Raw genomic sequence first — 22,081 nt, 5'->3', positions numbered from 1 at the left:
ACGGTATACTGTAAATACTTCGCCGTTTGTGGTAGCAGTAAAACAAGAACACTAGCAAACGAAAAACAAAAGTCTTTGTGTGTTTATTTTTTAAAACTTTAAAGTCAGAAATAGGTACAAAATACGCCACTGAGGCCGTAACTTTTGTTACAAAGATACTTGTATGCATCCTTTAGGGGTAAACAAGGTCTAAAGGTGTCCCTTATAACTTACATTCCTTGTACATTTTTACTTGAGAATGTAGCTATTATCCATGTGAACAACTTTTTTTTTTTTTTTTTTACAGTTTTGGGAATTGGGAAAACAAAAACATTGATGACTCATCTTGCACCACACAGAGTTTTGTCCAATCAAATGTTCTCTAGCATGAGAACGCCCCTCCCCCAAATACAAACAACCACTGGCTATGGAGAAACAAATGTCATCCACACAACCAGCCTGTCAAGAATTTATTTAATAACCCCAGCACTGTTTCATTGGCTTTATATAAAGTATTCAAAAATAATAATCATTGGTGAATCTTGTTGTGACTTCTCAAATGAGGAGTTTAATATTTACATGTTAACACTGCAAAATAGAAAAAAATATAATTAAGCAATGGGAAACTAGCTTACAATTCAGTTCTCAACTGGTAGGCTAGGACTCAAAAAATGCATTTGACTGGGTAATGGACAGAAGGCAAACACTAAAACCACAAAATAAATAGTTTATCAAAATTTGAAAGCGTTGATAAAATTGTTGTTGGCATCCAAAAAGGTGTTTTTGTCCAATGTCACAACACGCCCCTGATTACATTAAATACACTTTATGATACTGTATTAGGTCACCAATGCAAAATATGGGCGATGAAGCAAAGACCGGTTGGGAACCATTGCTCCAAGCCATCCTTAAGATCTATAATTTTCCCTCATATTTGGGGTTCACCACAGTTGTCACAGCACTCTTGTAGATGGGGTTTTCACCCTAAACAGAACAGCAGGTATTATTATGCCAATATTTTTTTCATAGCACGTACAGCCCTTAAAATGTATTTATTTGCAATATTAAAAAAGAAATACTAATAAAGAGATGCATACTGTGTCCCATTTGGCATTCATCTTCTCTTTCTCGAACTTGGTGAACTCTCTGCGGTCATGAATAATCATGAGCAGCTTCCAGATGAGCAGAAGTGCTAAACCAATCAGAACGATTCCTGTGACCACACCCGCCACAATGGGGATGATATCAGGGCCAGAGGGACACTCTGTGAACACAGGCACAAAGCATTATGGGAAATAATCTAAAACTTGTAAACTAGTTATCAGTAACTATAAATTAAGAAAGATGACATGAAACAGAAGTTGCAACTGTCTTTTCTCCACTATTGTGATGTATATTCAAGTGAAACTTCTTCTCAAATAAGAAAAAACAAGTGGGTCTTGGTTTTAAGGTCCGTTCACACCAAGGACGATAACGATAAAGATAACGACATAGTTCTATAAATCATTCTCAATATTAAAGAATAGCAGAGTCCACACCACAGCTATAATGATAAAGGCACAGAGAAACAATGTTTTTGGAATCATTTTCCAAACAGTTTTTTCCAGCTGATGGAAAACATTGATGGCCAATCAAAATCCATCCTGCTTTAACAAGCTCAAGAATTTCATCAAATCATTCGCTGGTGTGGATGCTAATACCGTTATCTTTGTAGTTATCGTTCTTGGTGTGAACAGGTGACTTTAAATAGTCAAATCAAACAGGTTTACTTTAAAACTTCAGAGTCAAGTGCTTAAGCAGACACTCATTATTGTATAGAAATCTGCATAAATGTCATACTGGTATGTGGTCATTTTTTCTGTCATTTTTACCCTTTATGTCAGCCACAAAGACATCGAAGCTGTCATCGTTTTTGGTTGTGTAGGTGAAGAAGAACCAGCAGTCGTCAACGTCGTGCTCTTTGCATGTATTGATGGGCTGGCCATTCGGCTGAGGAAGTTCCTCCTTAGTCTTCACTAATGTAATATTGAAGGATCTACAGTCTTCCTCACATGTTTGTTTCTTGCTACCCGTGTGAAATTGTCTGCACTCAACACAGTCCCTTTGAGGCAAAACAGAGAGGAATATATTTAGTACTGCAAGGCTGAGATTAAATAATTTCATGATTGCACTGTTTATTCAGATACAAAACTGACTACAAGTCAGTGGTTCAACCTACTGGGGTTGCTTTGTTTGTCAAACCTCATTAGTGTTCAGCCAATAACTCACTTGTGTTGATTGCAAATTCTGGAGCAGTTTGGGCAGATTTCACAGGTTGGACCTTCAAATTTTTGGTCGGTACATTTACACACGCTGCACTCACAGATGCCCCGACCGTTACAGATCAGCTTGTTACTGGCCAGGCAGGTTGAGGTGTCCAATGAGCAGTCGCAAGCACTTCCGGTGTAGTTAGCGTCACAGATACACTTTTTGCACTCACACCGGCCATGACCTGTGGGGAAAAGGATGCCTCAGTTACAAGTATTTTTGTCATGTTTTCCAGAACAAATATATAATGTCAGAATTCATTCACAACAATCAAATACAGCAAAAGACAGAAGCGCAAATTCTCAATGGGTTGTACCTCCGCAGAGCTGGTTGTTGGAGCGGTCACAGCTGAAGTTGTCACACTCACAGAACTTTCCGCTGTATATCTCCTCTGGGTTTTCTCTTTTCTTGCACTCGCATGTTCCACAGACACATTCTCCATTGTTGCTGCAGATATCCAATTTGTTATCCATGCGGCATTTCGCGTCCAGATCGTCAGTTGGGACCTCGTCTTGGCTGCACTCACAGAATCTGCCTAATCGGCCTTGATTACACCTGATATTTGAGAAAATGTTGAATCAGGATAATTGTCATATTATCTGAATTTTCATATGAGATTGAAAGCTTCTCAAACCTGCATATTCCACACTCCAGAGTTCCATTGCCATCACTACACTCGGGACTGTTTTGGATTCCTTCTTTACGACACTCACATTCGCAGATGAAGTTGAGGACGATCTCCACCTTCTCGCTGAAGCCCAGCGGGTTGATCTTTATAGTCTCTGATTTACCTTTAGATGGACAGCCCTTAGCCATGATTTCTATGTCAAACATCACCTATGAAGCACATCACAAATTCTAAGGCCTTGTGCACACTACAAATAAGAAGCTTTTGTATTTAGAGATTCACTGAAGAGTTGTGTACTGTAAAAACATTAGGAAGTTTTACAAAGTTTTAAAACACTGTAGTAAAACTTTATTGTATATCAACACATGATTGGGCATTGCATTTTGTGTTCTATATTATCTTATTTCCAGTGTTGATGGTAATGCATTACAAGTAACGCGAGTTACGTAATCAGATTACTTTTTTCAAGTAACTAGTAAAGTAATGCATTACTATTTAATTTACAAGACAATATCTGAGTTACTTTTTCAAAAATGTAATGCCAGTTACTTTGTTTTCCCATTTATTGACTGACGAGTCTCCTGTCCCCATATTGGGAGAAATCGGAAATACAGAGGCGTTGTGTGCACTGTGTGAACAAGATGCATGGTAATTCAAGACTAAATGTGAATGTGCATTTATTCATCCCACTCACAAAAAAACTGATTTAGTATTCATCAAAATGAATTAAAACAGTGAAATGCAAACTCAGAATATGATGCAAACCTAATTAAATGTTAAATAAGACAAATGTATCGAATCCCATTTTATTAACCAGTGTCTTTACTGATGTCCTTTGATGATCCAGTTCAACCAAATAAGCAAAAATGACTTTAAATAAATTAACAATTTTGCTTCAATGTTTTTTTGTTGCTGAAAAGTGTGGAACCTTCTTCTCCTGTGTTCACCTGTACAGATGTGAATTAACTTTTCCTTTAGCCTGAGGGTTATTCATTACACTTTTTAGTGTGTAATATGCTTTTAAATTTGCTATAAATAGAACTCACTATATTAAAAACAATCAAGCTCTGCTCCTATTTAAAAAGTAACGTGAAAGTAACGCAAAAGTAACATAACGCATTACTTTCCATAAAAAGTAACTAAGTAACGTAATTCGTTATTTTTTTAAGGAGTAACACAATATTGTAATGCATTACTTTTAAACGTAACTTTCCCCAACACTGCTTATTTCATTATTTTGATGTCACATGCACTGCAAACCCTAATGAGCAATCAGAACTCTGTTAGATGTCATACAATTTTATGTTGTAAAATATACAGACACTAACATGCCATCCGATAATTTTTGAAACATTCTCAGCTAATTTTTATGGAGAATTTCTGGCAATCACAGGTGCCAGATTTAACCATAAATGTAACCTTTATTCTACAATGTGCTATTTTAGGATGCAGTATTTCACCTAAAACTTACACCATCAGTTTATCTGCACTGAAGAAGTGAAACATTCAGATTGCTTTGTGCTGATTTGCACAGAACTGAAAAAAAATGTTCTGACTAGAAGTCGCATCAGTCCAAAAATACGTCTTGATGAGGAAAAAACATATATAAGTCGCACTGGACTATAAGTCGCATTTATTTAGAACCAAGCAACAAAAGAGCGCCATCTCGCGGCTGTAGACAGTAATGTTTTCTCTTGGTTAATTTCTCTCCGTTCATGTCAAATTAATTTTGATAAATAAGTCGCACCTGACTATAAGTCGCAGGACCAGCCAAACTATGAAAAAAAGTGTGACTTATAGTCCGGAAAATACAGTTGTAACTAACACCTCACCATCCTCTTCCAGTCTTTCCTTTCACAAAATCATTGGGTGTTGCTCAGCGCTGCTTCAGTCTGAACTGGTATATGTCTCAGAAGTATGCAAACTAGAATGTCATTGTTGAGTGGGCATTAGCTGGAATTTTGCTTTCATATGAACTTGTGCACTAAGCGTAAGCCACAGCTAGCAAAATAGAGTCACTCTATGCACAGACAAGTGCAGATGTTCAGAACTTTACTCTCTCACCTCGTCCCCGATGGAGATGTCAGAGCACTTTCTCCCATTTTCTCCTTCTTGACTCACTCCATTCTTGCAGTGGGAGATGTAGGAGATGGACACATTTTCGGGGAGCCTACTGTTCTCCAGAATGACCTCTGAGGACAAAGACTGATTGACACAATTAAACACAGAGAGTACATTAGTGCTTCACAAATATTAATTTAAATACTACTTTTAAAGGGATAGTTCACTCACATTCTGTCACCAATTACTCACCCTCATTTCTGTGGGATACAAAAGGAGATATTTTGAAATTCGATGCTTCAAAATATCTTCTGTTGTTTTTTATAGACAAAAAAAGAAATAAAAAAAGGTTTGGAAAGACATGAGGGTTAGTGAGTGGCAGAACCTGATTTTACCAAGTGAGACATGTTCCTGGGACAACATCGTTGTTGACCCTGGAACAACATTGTGATTAACCAATCAGATTTGAAGAACCAGTTTTTAGATTTTGTGAAGTTTATGCTTAAAATCAGTGTTTGGTGCTTGTACATCAGTGTCATTCATCTATCATTTCCTCTGATTTTAGGGATTACTCATGGTTAAGGTTAGGTTTAGGTGTAGGGATATGGTTAAGAATATATTTTTGGAGTAAAATGTTGTTCCAGGGTCAACAAAATATGTTGACCTAGGAACACATCGGACTTGGCAAAATCAGGACGTGCGAGTGAGTGATAAAGGAATTTTCATTTTTAGGTGTGAACTGTGGACTTTGAACTTATAATTTTACTGATTGCAAAACTGTTGATCTGATTGAGCAATAAGTGTCTTGCCTTTTTCTGATCATTCAGATGAGTAGTACATATTTAATATTATAAACAAACATTATGCATGGGAATTGCTGTAAAGTAGAATCCTTTGCAAGTAAGTAAAGAGTTAGAGTGGTTTTATCTTCAGTTCCTTTCCACCCTAAAAGGAACTACAGCTCACCACAGCCAACCATTATTGACATATACATTGTATAAATAACATGAACTCACATTATATGCATCAATGATGAGCTGGATGACATTGGAAGAGTTGGTAGACAGTGTCCCCACTGCTGATTTAGGGATTAGAGCAGAAAGCTCCTATTGCACACACAAACAAAAGCATTATAGTAATCAATACAGACTACAATCAGAGTTAAACCTAATGCTAGGTTTAATGCCTAATTAGGGCAGGACATATCCCAGGGAAGTGGCATTTCTTGTCACCTTAACACAAATGCATAATGAGTCAATAAAGGCTACAATCAGAGTTAAACCTGATGTTTACAATTTTGATATGATGAATATGATGTAGTTGCAATGAGGAGAAGATATAACAAACATATTACACAAACCTGATAAAGATCTCTGAATACACACCTGATAAAGATCTCTGAATTGCTGTGTCACAGCAAAGATGGTCTGAATGTTGTTGTCACTCAGTGTGTCTACCAGCTGAGAGATGGAGGGGTAGTCCTGGAAAAAAACACTAAAATCAAAGACACACTCTGATATTTCTAGTGGTCTCTCTGACTGTCTGAATATCTATCTATCTATCTATCTATCTATCTATCTATCTATCTATCTATCAAATACATACTTACAAAGTAATTGCTCATGGTGTACATATTATTCTCCAGATGGCATTTCCCATCATTTGGTCGAACAATGCCACCCAGTTTTCCATCTCCAGCAAAATGGAATCCAGCATCCGTGGAGAACACAAGGAGGCGAGTAACATTCCTCCAGCCGATCACTTCCTGAAATACAATCCAAACACAGCAGTTTCTGATTTTACCAAGGCTCAGTCACACACTGATTACACGCTTAGTGTTTTAAAATTAAATCAGAACCCTTGGGTGACAGTCAGAAGAAGTATATGAAGATAACGATGACGTATACATTATAAGAAAATCTGAGTTCAGCTTCTGTATTTCTAAATTTGGAGCATTTTCCATTAGAAAAACTATTTTATTAGAACAAAGAGAAAGTTGTTGTGGATGGAGCCAATCGCAGGGCAAGTACTACACTGCATGTGCAAACATTTATTGAAAACTTTGCCCAGTTCTCTGGGATTTAGGGAATGTTCAGCTCTACTCACCGTGCAGACAGCAGCTTGCATGATTGCATCCAATCCTGCCTCTGGAAAGTCCAGGTTTCCAGAGGTTTGCTGCTTGCTGACCTCTTGGGTGAACAATGCACCATCGTCAGTCAAATTAAGGACATTTTTGTAGCTGAAAGGTGGTGAGCAGTGTCTTGGAAAACATGGGTTCTTCAGAAACTTCGGTGTCATCAGAATGTAAGGCATAACCAGTTTCTCCAAGAATGAACCAAAACCTTTAAACAAGAGTTAGCAGATCATTTAACAGCTTTAAGAGTACAAGCAGCTGTGAATGTGAGCATGTGTTCTCCTAACCTATCCGCAGGTCTTTTGTGATGTGCTGCATCTCCCTGGCAAGTTCGGTTCCCAGGTTCTTGACATTTTTAAGATTTATGTCCATGGAGTCGCTGAGGTCCATCAGGAAGTACAGATCGATGGGATAATCTTCTGCCCTCTTGAACTTGAGAGTAAACTTCTGTGATTCACCTGTAGGGAGAATAAATATGCCATGAATGCTATGACCAGTTTGCTAAACTTATTAATGGATCAGACTTCTATTACTATGTTAACTAGGAATAGTTTACTTAATAGTAAAAAACATTGACTCACCCACATATCATTGCATATCTTTATGACTTTTTTTCTTGCTTATGCAGAACATTTTTTTTTTTTTGTACATTTTTATCCTGGTTACATAATGAAAGTGAATGAGGACTGTCAAATTCTAAATTCAAAACAAAAAAAAGCAACATATTGCAAAAGTCATCTATTCGACTTGTGCAATACATTACAAATCTTTAGTCGTACAATAGCTTTGTCTGACAAACAGTAAATTTGAGTCATTCAGTCACTGATAATCTTCCCGGTCAGTCAGTGGGTGAACGCAAGAACCGAATCCATTCATGAACGAGACTTTCAGATCAGCTCGGTGAACTACATCAGCTGTTGCATTGAAATCAACTCAAAAAAATGATATGTTTATTTGTAAGACTCTTGTTGATTATCCTGTGAATGTCTGGAATATTTCCCACATTTATAGTACTTTTATGGTAATTACTTGTACTTTTTTTGTTAATTTTTCTCACTTCACAAGCATCCTCAGTCATCATTAACTTTCATTATATTGAAAAGAGTAGCAAATATGTTCTTCTGAAATCCTTCTGGGGTTCATGAAGGAAATAATACATACAAGTTTGGAAAAACGTATGGGTGAGTAAATGATGAAATGACATTTTAGATGAGCTTGTCCTGATTTATAATCACACAACACATTCATACACATCCAGTGATATTTTTGTTGTTCACAGATGGGGTCCAGCACCTGATCGTAGGTTCAGGGTGAGTTTTTGTGGCTGGATCTGGGTGATCTCATCAGGCCTCAGATTCTGTCCTCCATCAACTTTGCGGTTTGTGACGGGTTTGTTTTTGTCAATGGTGACCGTTCCTCGAGGGTTTTCTATGCCGAGTGGAGTGCACCCAACCTTTTCCAGAGAGTCTCTGTCATCACAACGTGAATGTTTGAAACCCTGTTAAGATGCAAGCAGAGACTTACTAAGTACACATTCTGGTAAGACTCAGAACATCTACCAGAGTCAAGAGAAGACCATCAAGCTTGGTAGACAAAGTAACTTACAGGATCTTTGCACCACGCACACTGTGGCTCGATCTGAATACACTCTCCACATGTTTTGGCGTTTGCAGAAATACATATATTGGTGTCTGAACACAAAACATAGACAACAACTTTAGAAGAAGACAAGATCTAAAATAGTACAATGTTAAGTCAGATTCAAATAGTCATCATTTCCCATGCAGTGACTAAAACATCATGAAAAGAAACCCCAACAAGTAGATCTTTTGCAGATTAACTTAATAAGGTATTTTTAAAGTTATTTCTTTGTTTATTCATGGCAAAGCAGGGCACTTAATCATACAATAAACTCATAAACCTAAACATTAAAAGAATGCCCCTAAGGCACTAATAAGTAGCCGTGTTGCTGGCTATAAATGACTTGTATTACCTGTTTTCGATCTGACATGAGGGACAAATCCTAGTAGAACTGATATTAATAGCACCTTCATATCCATCTAAATGCAAAAGAATTACACGGAAACACATCAGGGAATGAGAGCGAGAGAGAGAGAGAGAGAGAGAGCAATCACTTATGTACAAATACAAAGTCCTTGTCTGATACTCACATAAATTGTACTGTGAAAAATTGTGCATTAATAATCTTGACTCTTTTAGTTTGATAAGTGTACTCTTTGCACCAAAAAGTAGGTTGCCGTTAAAAAAGGACAGGCAAACAGGAGTGTCTCTGACTCAGAACAATGAAAGAGACAGTTAATCATTGACTTTGATAACAAATAAGTTATTGAGAAGGAAACAGCAACACCAAGAAACATTCTCTAACTATTATTTTACTAACTTTACTAGCTTTTACTTTCACTAGCTGCATGTTAATATATATAATACACACACACACACACACATTAGCATAAATGATTGATCACTGAATTATAGATTTGCTTGAACAGTTTCAATCTGATATATATCTGATATACACACAGACACAATATTTACTTGCAGAATATATGATTAGTGAAGTGTAGTGTAGACCATTTTAAAATAAGTGAAAATAAAGAAAAGTGGGGGGAAAGAAAGCTTAGTTACTCACCTTAACACATTCTCCTTAGGCTCTACCTAGAATTTTATAAAGTTTATATAGTTTATGAAGTAAATGTTTATATGCTCAACTTTTCCTGATGTCTTGAGTTACAATCCAGGTTACAGTGCACCCTAACAGCCCTGTAGGCATATGTACAGAAGATACAGCAGCAGCAGTCTCACACCTCACACAGGAAACACAAACTGGGTGGGACATGTCAGAGTGAGGCTCCTCCCCCAGAACAGATTCACATTAGAAATTAATAAGAAGAAAAAGATTTGACTCTCATCAGACATAAAAATTTTACAAATATTTTAAATAATAATAATAATAATAATAATAATAATCATTTAATATAAAATATTTATCAATATGAAAATATTTTGAATAATAGTTTTTGAATAATATGCCATAATGCATGACAACAATGAACAAAATAAAATCTAATAATCTAATAATACAATGCAAAGAAGCATATTCAGGATTTTTTTTTTATGAAAATGAAAGTAGACATATATATACAGGCAGATCAAAAGGTGTATATTCCAGAATTATGTGTAGAAATGAAGAGTACGTAAGCATACACGCTGGACGATGGAAAGGTCAGCACAAAACATAGGCAAGAGCAAAAGTCACTGCAAAAGCAAGGCAAAAAGCAATGCATAGCTGCTTGTCATTGGGTCATAAGCGTGTCCATCTACTCCGTCCTTATTAGTGCAACAGCCAATCAGATATTGTCTTGGGTGGGACCTACACCCTGTTCTCTGGTTCTTGCATGTAGTTAGCGTAATGTCCTGAGAGTTTAGTTAAACGCTTTAATAAGCAAACTAATAGGTAGTTTAAATATGGTGCATCCTACACACATCTACTTAATATCAAAATTCTAGAAATAATTTACCCATCAAGTAGGTAGCAAAATACATATACCATATACATAAACCACCTCTTATAGTTGAGGTGGAAGTAAATAAGGATTTAACCGTGATAAGTGTCTAACACACAAAATTAACTTGAGTAATATAAAGCATGCATAATACAGAGAATACACATGTATGAGGCAACTTCTGGTGATTAGTTCCTATAACTGAGGTAGAAAACCCTATGAATAGGCTGTAATGAAAGTTAAACACACAGAGAAATAAATCCACAGGTTATATAAAACATACATGATACTTAAAATATATGTGAGGTAAAAACCTGGTAATTAATTCAGCTTATTGGAAGCAATTGTGAGACCGTTGTTTGTATTAAACCACAAGTGGGTTGATTTCAGTCTACTAGTTTTGGAGACAAAAGTCTCGGGAATTTACAGCTGCAGAAAGGAGGTGTTCCCTGGTTTAAGGTTTGTGGTGATCCTGGGCCATAGGAATGCCTTAGCATCCTTCGTTTCCTGATAAGGCTGGGGATTTATGCATTGGGGTCACCGCAGGATTTCTTAGCCATTTGATCTTAAGTTTGGGGAACAAAGAGAAATCTTTTCCTGCTGTCCTAGCAATGTCATCTGCTGTTGTTGGTCCATTGTGTTTTTTGAAAACCAAAGAAACTGCACCTGTTTACCACTAAATCTTGGAGCACCACATGCTTCCTTCTGCTGACCATCATTTGAAGATGCTGATTTCATTTTGCAGCAGGATTTGGCACCTGCCCACACTGCCAAAAGCAATAAAAGTTGGTTAAATGATCATAGTGTTGGTGTGCTTGACTGGCCAGAAAACTCACCAGACCTGAACCCCATAGAGAATCTATAGGGTATTTTCAAGAGGAAAATGAGAAACAAGAGACTAATCATTGCTGATGTAAATGAACATACTTCCCAGAAGGCCAATAATTCACTAAAAATGTTTTTATTGGTCTTATGAAGTATTCTAATTTGAATTCTAATCATGAATTGGTGGGTTTTTGTTAAATGTGAGCCAAAATCATCACAATTAAAACTACCAAAGACTTAAACTACTTCAGTCTGTGTGCACTGAATTTAATACATGAGTTTCACAATTTGTGTTGAATTACTGAAATAAATGAACTTTTCCTCAACATTCTAATTCATTGAGAAGCACTTGTATATTTCTGTCCATTTAAAATTAAAAGACTCATTTACTTGATTTGTTTCTCTTAAGGAAAATACATCTATAACATTTCTATAAAGACACAATTATTGTTGGCACCAATAACCCTGTGGCATAGACAAATAGCGCAACTGCGCCCACAGTGCCCCGAGTTCGATTCCCGTCTCAAGGTCCTTTGCAGGTACTGCTCCCCTTTCCTCCCAGTAATTTCCGGTCATCTCTCTACTTTCCTATATTAATGGTTCTAAAATAAAAAGGGATAAAATAACTTTAAATAACAATTATTTAGTATTGTGGTAACACATTCTCATGTAGAAGACCTAGAATTATTCTTACATATTTGCAAATGTATTAAAAATAAAAAAACTTAAATCATTTGAATCACATGCATAAGTATTCATATCTTTATATGGGACAGTTTAAATGTAGCTCAGGAGCATTCATATTGCTTGTAGATGTTGTTACACTTTGAGTGAAGTTATCCTGTGGCAAATTCACTTGAATGGGCATGATTGGGAAAGGCATCTTAATAAAAGGTCCAACAGCTTATAATGCATATCAGAGCAAAAACCAAGTCCTGAGGTCAAAAGAACTGCCTATAGAGCTCAAAAACAGGTTTGCATCAAGCCAGACATCTGGGACAGAGTTAAAAAAAAATACCGCCTCATTTATGGGTCAACCTTACCCTTAATGGAAGAAGTATGAAACAACCAGGACTCTTCCTAGAGCTGGCCTCCTGGCCAAACTGAGCAACTGATGGAGAAGGGCTTTGGTTAGTGTGGTGACTAAGAACTTGATGGTGACTATAGTTCAGCTCTATGATCATATGTTGAGATAGGAGAAATCTACAGGAGAACAAACATCACTGCAACACTTCGCCAAACTGGGCTTTATGGCAGTGTGGCAAGATTCAATCCTCTCTTCAGTGAAGACACATGAAAACGCACTTGGAACTTGCAAAAAATCACCTAAAGGACCTTCAGAAAGAAAGATATAATATTTTCTGTTCTGATGAACCTCAATTCCAAACATCATGTTTGAAGGAAACCAGCTCTGCTCATCACCTGCAGTGTACAATCCCAAAAGTAAAGTGTGCTGGTAGCAGGCTCAATCTGTGGAGCTATTTTTCAGCGGCAGGGACTGAAAGAATTGTCAGAGCAGAAGAAAAGCTCAATTCACCAAAATATTGACATAGCCTTGATGAAAACCTAGTGCAGAGCATCCAGAACCTCGAACTGGGCAGAAGGTTTACCCTCCATCATAACAATGACCCTAAAAACACAGCAATGAATTATAGACAACTCTGTGAATGTCCTTGAGTGGCCCAGCCAGAGCCTGAGCTTGAATCCAATCAAATATTTCAGGAGAAACCTGAAAATGTGAGTCTGCCCCATTCATCCTGACACAGCTTGAGAGTTGAAGAGGTGAGGAGAAAGATGGCAGATAATTGGCAAATGCAGATGAGCAAATCTTGTTGCATCGAACAAAAACAAAAAACCTTGAGGCTGTAAAGGTTCTTCAGTTAAATATTTGGTCAAGGGTATGAATACTTATGCAATGTAATTATTTCAGGTTTATATATATATATATATATATATATATATATATATATATATTTATGCGTTTGTGACAATTCTGTTTTTGCTTTGTCTATATGGTGTATGGAGTGTAGATTGATATGGAAAAAAAGTGATTTAAAGCAGTTTACATATGGCAGGAACATTACATAACGTGTAAAAATTAAGTGGTATGAATACTTTTGCAAGGCACTGTTACTAGTTAACTAAACAATATAGTTAACTAACTAGTTAACTAAAACAATATAACTCAGGACCTGCTGGTACTTATTTCATCTTCCACTTACCAAGCTCCTCTGCCACATGGACCACAACGGTGTTGTCATTCTTGGTAGCGTAGGTGAAGAAGAACCAATAATCGTTAGCATCACGCTCTTTGCAGTGATTGATGTAGGGCTGTTCATTGGGCGGAGGAAGTTCCACCCTCTTCCTCACCATTATAAGATCGAAGTTAGTACAATCTTTCTCACATGTGTCTTTCTTATCACCAGAACCAAATGCTCGGCACTGGACACAATCCCTGTGAGGAAAGACAAGAAAATATATTTAGTGCTGCTAGCTGTGGCAGTTGTTCAAGCAAATGTCCTGTTAATTACGTACTTGTGTACAGTGCAAACTCCAGGACAAGTTGGGCAGATCTCACAGGTTGGACCCTGAAACTTTGAGTCTGTACATCTACACCTGCCGCACACACAGATGCCCCGACCGTTACAGATCTGTTTGTTACTAGCCATACAGGTTGAGGTGTCCAATGAGCAGTCGCAAGCACTTCCTGTGTAGTTAGGGTCACAGATACACTTCCTGCATTCACAACGACCGTGACCTTTGGGGAAAAAACGGCACTGTATTAAGTGTCCTAATTACTTCCAAAAAATAAAAATAAAATAATTATATTTTTTCTTGTTTTCCAGTAGCTAATATTTAAATCAAGATACATTTACTTATAAATGCAAATGTTTCAAAATATGAACTTTTTTTTCTGGCAATTTTACCAAATAGTAATTATACTTGAAACATTAAAATACGGTAAGAAAAACTGAATTCAAAGGGAAACAATTATTTTTCTTACCACTGACAGATTTTTTCAAATTCAAATTATTTTGATACAGTTTTCATACAAAAAGATTTGCATTGCAAAAATTCTTAAATCCAGATACATTTAAGCAGTTGGAATTAATTAAGATATATTAAGCCTTTTTTTCTGAAAAAATGCATCAAAATTATTCACATTTAAAACAGGGGAAAAAAACTGTCCACAAGTTAAGAAAATTCAACTTAATTCAAAAGGATATCAGGATTTGTCTTACTGCATTGGCAGGTATAATAATATAGCAAATATAGGTTTTTAATCCATTCAAGTCAAAATAAAATCAAAATGGTAAATGCTTCACCTCTAAAACAGCCCCCCCCACCCACCATTTTATACAACCGTTAAAACAATAATACTGTGCAAATAAAAAGGTGGTAGTACAATTTCATGTTGATTTTAACAGTGTTATGTTTTTTTTTTTTTTTTTTTTTAATTGAGCAGAAGACAGAATGCATTTCAACATTTCAAAAAAATGTATAAATAGTGTAGTACAAAATGGGTTGTACCTCCGCAGAGCCTGTTGTTGGAGTGGTCACAGTTGAAGTTGTCGCACTCGCAGAACTTTCCGCTGTATCTCTCCTCTGGGTTGTCTCTTTTCTTGCACTCACACATTCCACAGACGCATTCTCCATTGTTGCTGCAGATGTCCGTGCCCATATCCATGCGGCAGTTTGCATCCGGATCATCTGTCAGGAACTCATCTCTGCTGCACTCACAGAATCTGCCTAACCGGCCTTCATTACACCTGATATGAGAGAAAATATTAAATCAGATCATTATATTATCTGCATTTGCATATGAGATTGACAGCCTCTCAAACCTGCATGCTCCACACTCCAGAGTGCCATTGCCGTCGCTACACTCGGGACTGTTTGGGATTCCTTCTTTATGACACTCACATTCACAGATGAAGTTGAGGACGATCTCCACCTCCTCAGTGAAACCCAGCGGCTTGATCTTTATAGTCTGTGATTTACCTTTAGATGGACAGCCCTTAGCCATGATTTCTATATCAAACATCACCTATGAAGCACAACACATTGTTTTATAAATAACAGATGCATATCATTTATGGGAATTGAAATAGCCCGTCGGGTGTATAGGTTTTATTTGTGACCTCTTTACTTTAAAATACTGATAAATATGGTTTTTGTAAGTAAAAACTACAAATTGTCATTTTTGTTATCAGTAGTATACATTAGGGTTGTGTAACAATCAATTTATGTTATTTAGTTAATGTTTATTACATTATTTTAGTGTATTAAGTCATTAGAATGTACGAAATGTGAGGTAATGTAACTGTACATTTTTTTAAGTTCATATACTCAGATATTAAGTTGGGAAACTTTCAATTTTGACAATTATGTTCAAATGTTGACTTTATTTAAACAATGCAGATAGTCTCAAACTCTCTCTGCTCATCCCCAGTGGAGATGTTGGGGCACTTAACATGGATAAAAAAGGGTCAGTTCTGTTAAGGACATGTGGAAAGTACTGAATATTTGATGAAAATGCCATAGATGCAACTGCATAAGTGTCTAGCTGGAGGACATTATTCTCACCTCGTCCCCAATGGAGATGTTGGAGCACTTTCTCCCATTTTCTCCTTTTTCACTCACTCCATTCTTGCAGTGGGAGATGTAGGAGATAGACACACCTTCGGGGAGCCTACTGTTCTCCAGAATGACCTCTGAGGACAAAGACTGATTGACACAATTAAACACAGAGAGTACATTAGTGCTTCACAAATATTAATTTAAATACTTTTAAAGGGATAGTTCACTCACATTCTGTCACCAATTACTCACCCTCATGTCATTTTAAACCTGTATGAGTTTTTTATTCTGTGGGATACAAAAGGAGATATTTTGAAATTCGATACTTCAAAATATCTTCTTCTGTGTTTCATAGATTAAAAAGAAATCCAAAAAGGTTTGGAATGGCATGAGGGTGAGTGAGTGATGAAGGAATTTTCATTTTTAGGTGTGAACTGTGGACTTTGAACTTATAATTTTACTGGTTGCAGAACAGTTGATCTGATTGAGCAATAAGTGTCTTGCCTTTTTCTGATCATTCAAAAGGGTCAAGTCCATAAGATTTTAAACAACTCTTACGCAATTGGAACTGGCTGTATTTTGTAAACCTTCTGAAGGACTAACATCCTGCAAATTTTAATTTGTAACTCCAGCAAGCTCTAACAAATGTGCCTGGACGTTTCTAGTGAGTCTGAAGACCTTGATAAGCTGGGTTAGGGTTTGTTTAATTAGGGTTGGAGCTAAACTCTGCATCATAGTGGCCCTCCAGGAACACATTTGTACATCCCTGCCTTAAAATGAACTAGAGCTGACCACAGCCATCCATTACTTACATACAGACATTACATAAATAACTCACATTATATGCATCAATGATTAGCTTGATGACATCGGAAGAGCTGGTAGACAGTGTCCCCACTGCTGATTTAGGAATTTGTGCAGACAGCTCCTATTGCACACACACACACACACACACAAATTACAGTGACCAAACATGCCTCTTCCAGGGGACACTTTCTGCCCAGGTTTTCTAAATTGCCTAAAATAAAGATCAAAGTACAGCAAGAGTGATTCGAAAGCATAAGGAGCCATTTGCTCTGCTTTCTATCGTGCTTGTGGAACTAGATGTCATAAAACGATTGATCTGCACAGCACAAATGGCCAAAACCTGGTTATTTTAGGCAATTTAGGGCAGGACATATCCCAGGGAAGTGGCATTTCTTGTCACCTTAACACAAATACATAATGAGTCAATAAAGGCTACAATCAGAGTTAAACCTGATGTTTACAATTTTGATATGATGAATATGATGTAGTTGCAATGAGGAGAAGATATAACAAACATATTGCACACACCTGATAAAGATCTCTGAATTGCTTTGTCACAGCAAAGATGGTCTGAATGTTGTTGTCACTCAGTGTGTCTACCAGCTGAGAGATGGAGGGGTAATCCTGGAAAAAAACACTAAAATCAAAGACACACTCTGATATTTCTAGTGGTCTCTCTGAATATATATATATATATATATATATATATATATATATATATATATATATATATATATATATATAGATAGATAGATAGATAGACAGACGATCTATCTATCTATCTATCTATCTATCTATCTATCTATCTATCTATCTATCTATCTATCTATCTATCTATCTATCTATCTATCTATCTATCTATCTATCAAATACAAACTTACAAAGTAATTGCTCATGGTGTACATATTATTCTCCAGATGGCATTTCCCATCATTTGGTCGAACAATGCCACCCAGTTTTCCATCTGCAGCAAAATGGAATCCAGCATCCGTGGAGAACACAAGGAGGCGAGTAACATTCCTCCAGCCGATCACTTCCTGAAATACAATCCAAATACAGAAGACAGAACACAGCTTCAAATGGATTTTGTCCAAACATGTTGCATGCTGCTTCTCTTCAAGGGGAAAATTCGTGGCCCAGTGGTTAGAAAGTATGACTCCTAACCCTAGGGTTGTGGGTTTGAGTCCTGGGCTGGCAATATCATGACTATAGGTGCCCTTGAGCAAGGCACTGAACCCCCAACTGCTCCACGGGCACTGCAGCATAAATGGCTGCCCACTGCTCCGGCTGTGAATTCTGAGTATTGGTCACCATACTTGACTGAATGTCACGTCACTTTCTTCTTCTTTTTTCTAGGACTCTAAGAGATATTGATTGTGTTTCTGATTTTACCAAGGCTCAGTCACACACTGACTACACGCTTAGTGTTTTAAAATTAAATCAGAACCCTTGGGTGACAGTCAGAAGCAGTATATGAAGAAAATGATGATGTATTTGAAAATCAGATTTTCTAATCTAATAATTTTCAATTAGAAAAATCATTTTATTGGAACAAAAAGAAAGTTGTTGTCGACGTGGCCATTCGCAGGGCAAGTAAAACACTGCATGTGCAAACATGTATTGGAGACTTTGTCCATAGTTCTTGGCATTTAGGGAATGTTCAGCTCAACTCACCGTGCAGACAGCAGCTTGCATGACTGCTTGAAATCTTGCCTTGGGAGAGTCCAGGTTTCCAGAGGTTTGCTGCTTGCTGACCTCTTGGGTGAACAATGCAGTGTCATCTGTCAAGTTCAGGACATTTATGTAGCTAAAGGGGGCTGTGCAATTCTTTGGAAAACATGGGTTCTTTTGATATGTTGGCGTCACCGGATTGAAAGGTTTCTCCAAGAATGAACCAAAACCTATAAACGAGAGTTAGCAGATCATTTAACAGCTTTAAGAGTGTAAGCAGCTGTGGATGTGAGCATGTGTTCTCCTAACCTATCCGCAGGTCTTTTGTGATGTGCTGCATCTCCCTGGCAAGTTCGGTTCCCAGGTTCTTGACATTTTCAAGATTAGTTTGCATGTCGCTGAGGTCCATCAGGAAGTACAGATCGATGGGATAATCTTCTGCCCTCTTGAACTTGAGAGTAAACTTCTGTGATTCACCTGAAGGGAGACAAAGACAATCAAGGGACAAAAATGAATATAAAATGTGCTAACTACTTTATAGGTGACCACATATTATTTATAATTACACCATCAATTCACTTAATAGAAAAAAACAACAAAATTGAAATTCGGTCATCGTTCATGTCATATAACTTTTTTTTTTGTTTTGTTTATGCAGAACACAAAAGATAAAAAAAATAAAATAAAATAAAATACAAAAAAATTTTTATAAAATACAAATATTCTATGGAAATTATCACTCTGTTCTGTGGTCCAAGTCATCCTTTTTGTGAACGACTTTGTTTGGAATCAGCATGAGGGTGAGTAAATGATGAAACTTTTACATTGACGTTTGAATGAATTTGTCCTTATTCTTTATCTCACAAACACATCCAGTGATGTTTTTGTTGTTCACAGATGGGGTCCAGCACCTGATCGTAGGTTCAGGGTGAGTTTTTGTGGCTGGATCTGGGTGATCTCATCAGGCCTCAGATTCTGTCCTCCATCAACTTTACGGTTTGTGACGGGTTTGTTTTTGTCAATGGTGACCGTTCCTCGAGGGTTTTCTATGCCGAGTGGAGTGCATCCAACATTTTCCATAGAGTCTTTGGAATCACAACGTGAATGTTTGAAACCCTGTTAAGATGCAAGCAGAGACTTACTAAGTACACATTCTGGTAAGACTCAGAACATCTTCCAGAGTCAAGAGAAGACCATCAAGCTTTGTAGACAAAGTAACTTACAGGATCTTTGCACCACGCACACTGTGGCTCGATCTGAATACACTCTCCACATGTTTTGGCGTTTGCAGAAATACATATATTGGTGTCTGAACACAAAACATAGACAACAACTTTCAGTCAGATTCAATAGGATATTACCATTTCCAAGTGAGTAACTCTCTTATACAGAATATTATTTGTTTACATATATTATATATTTTTTTATAATATATATTTTTTTAAGTATTTGTGTTTCTTTGTACATTTATGCAAAAATTGATTTACTCTCACAATATCACTATGGGATAAACTCATAAAATTGCCCCTCATACCTCCAGGCTAAAAAAGGAGTAGCTAGAAAGTAGCCGTGTTACCTGATTTCGATCTGACATGAGAGACAAATCCTAGTAGAACTGATATTAATAGCACCTTCATATCCATCTAAATGTAAAAGAACAAGGGAGTGAATGGAAGAATGATAGAGACAGTTAATCGTTGACTTAGATAAGTTATTGAGAAAGAAAAAGCTAAATATGTCTGTGTGTGTGTGTGTGTGTGTATATATATATATATATAGACAGTCCCATGAGAAGGTTTTTGTCACACTTTAAAGATTCATATAATCAAAAAAAATAAAATAAAAAAAATACACAAAGATAATGCAAGTAAATATAAAATGCATTTTTAACTCTTTCCCCACCAGCATTTTTAAAATGATCCACACATTCTATGCCTGTGAGCGAGCCACTACAGAGGGGTGAAAGAGCTGTGGGTTGCTGACCCCTGCCCTAGTTCTACTTGTACAAAAAATTGTACCATAAACAGGATTTGTGTGAGAGATCATGAAGACTTGAATTTGGCAATTCAGTACTCTAATGTCATGGAATACAGTGGAATACCGCAATAAGTTTAGTATACGACCCCATTAATCAAACTAAGATTAGACTTTAACCTTACAAAAATGCTCATACATTTCATTGACTGAAATGTGACTAAACAAAAACAGAACAAGGTTGACCTAAAATTATTACTAAAATACATTTAAGTAAGTCTAAGACTAAATTAAAAATGTCTGACAAAATTAATAGTCTGTGGAGTTAATTAACAATAATCTTATTGCTAAAATACTGCACACTTTAGATTTTCTTTGACTAAATCTAGACTAAATTTTGGCTTGAGCTAAAGATGATAAGGTTGACTAAATATGATAAAAACTATTTAACACAGGACTAAAACTGAACTAAAGACTGAAAATTGCTGACAATATTAACACTAGTTTGGACAGTTTTTTCCACCTTTATTAATGAAATCATTATTTTAAAACTGCATTTTGTATTTATTTGGGTTATCTTTGTAATATATATATATATATATTGATGATCTGAATCTTTTAAGTGTGACAAATATACACAAAAAATAATAGAATAAAACAAAAAACGTCATCATATATATATATTGAATTCTTAGTTACTTGCCTTAACTCCTAAGGCTCTTTCAAGAAGTCTGTTTATGAAGTAAATGTCTATATGCTCCACTTTTCCTGTCTTGTTCAGTAGTTCAGATACAACAGCAGCAGTGTCTCTCTCTCTCTCTCTCTCTCACACACACACACACACACACAGGAACACAGACTCAAGTACTGTGAGGTTTGGGTTGGACAACCAATCACTATGTAGCAGTAAGAAGAGAAAAGCACACACTGGCTGTCATATAGCATACTAACTCACTACTACTCTGCAGTATTCAGCACATATGACATGGACAGAATACAGATAAATTCAATATTTGTTGTAGAATAAAGTCTATGGTTTTAAGTAAATGTTTGCCAGTGTATAGTTTACTGCACATTATTTAGTGAGTATTAAGCTAGTGAACTATTCCAAACAAAGCCATAACTCACAAATAACAACAGTTTGGTGCAAAAATTCACATTGCTACCAAAAACACATACTTAAACTGTGTAAAATCTCTGTATTAGAATGACATTACATTCAATTATAAAGCATGCCGACTCACAAACAGACACAGATACCAATGCAGTCCAGTGTTTTGGGTCGTTTATTTTAATAAATAAGTCCTAGAAACGAAAGAGAGTGGGCATGATGCAAAAAAATGAAAAAGGCACTTTAAAATGCAAAGTTTGTATGTAACATGATTAAGCTTGAGAGATAAAAGAAAATGTGAAAATAAAAAGGAAAAAACGTTCTCTTTCTTTAACACTGATCTTTACCAACAATACTCGATGCAGTTAGTCTCATTTATGGACAATGATGTTACAAAGGGACAAATTAAATTACAAAAGCAAATGTGAAATCCACATCTGGAATATAGTTCTCGCACAGTAGACGTAAATATTTGGCAT

General features: G+C 36.5%; 2 protein-coding genes across 9 annotated transcripts in view; both read right to left on the bottom strand.

Moving 5' to 3' along the window:
* Window positions 1–67: 67 nt before the first annotated feature.
* Window positions 68–21,360, bottom strand: LOC127951058 (integrin beta-1-like). 8 transcript variants are annotated; one of them, XM_052548686.1, is made up of 17 exons: window positions 21,195–21,360; window positions 20,094–20,160; window positions 19,741–19,826; window positions 19,429–19,633; window positions 18,827–18,994; window positions 18,521–18,747; window positions 17,728–17,883; window positions 17,375–17,470; window positions 16,878–16,967; window positions 16,046–16,186; window positions 15,304–15,506; window positions 14,990–15,228; window positions 13,994–14,216; window positions 13,817–13,913; window positions 1,851–1,983; window positions 1,077–1,243; window positions 68–963 (listed from the first exon to the last, which is right to left on the bottom strand). In XM_052548686.1, the coding sequence occupies exons 2-17, from the start codon at window positions 20,158–20,160 to the stop codon at window positions 895–897; spliced, it is 2,367 nt and encodes a 788-aa protein (XP_052404646.1). In that variant the 5' UTR covers window positions 21,195–21,360; the 3' UTR covers window positions 68–894. The 8 variants fall into 8 exon arrangements, with proteins under 8 accessions (XP_052404646.1, XP_052404643.1, XP_052404639.1 ...); XM_052548683.1 differs by lacking the exons at window positions 13,817–13,913; window positions 13,994–14,216; window positions 14,990–15,228; ... (9 more) ...; window positions 20,094–20,160; window positions 21,195–21,360 and adding exons at window positions 2,248–2,470; window positions 2,603–2,841; window positions 2,921–3,123; ... (9 more) ...; window positions 9,281–9,399; window positions 9,760–10,063 and having other exon boundaries at window positions 1,851–2,080; XM_052548679.1 differs by lacking the exons at window positions 13,817–13,913; window positions 13,994–14,216; window positions 14,990–15,228; ... (9 more) ...; window positions 20,094–20,160; window positions 21,195–21,360 and adding exons at window positions 2,248–2,470; window positions 2,603–2,841; window positions 2,921–3,123; ... (9 more) ...; window positions 9,281–9,399; window positions 9,760–10,063 and having other exon boundaries at window positions 1,851–2,080.
* LOC127951055 (integrin beta-1-like) overlaps window positions 11,579–22,081 on the bottom strand; it is a 52,685-nt gene continuing 42,182 nt past the window's right edge. Inside the window, exon 15 of the mRNA XM_052548676.1 lies at window positions 11,579–12,060. Within this exon, the coding sequence (XP_052404636.1) occupies window positions 12,047–12,060 (14 nt within the window). The 3' untranslated portion in view covers window positions 11,579–12,046. The remainder of the gene's footprint in view (window positions 12,061–22,081) is intronic.

This window comes from Carassius gibelio, chromosome B2 (genome assembly GCF_023724105.1).
Source record: "Carassius gibelio isolate Cgi1373 ecotype wild population from Czech Republic chromosome B2, carGib1.2-hapl.c, whole genome shotgun sequence".
Taxonomy (NCBI): Eukaryota; Metazoa; Chordata; class Actinopteri; order Cypriniformes; family Cyprinidae; genus Carassius; species Carassius gibelio.
The sequence above is the reverse complement of the archived record's forward strand: the minus strand, read 5'-3'. Positions and strand labels throughout refer to the sequence as shown.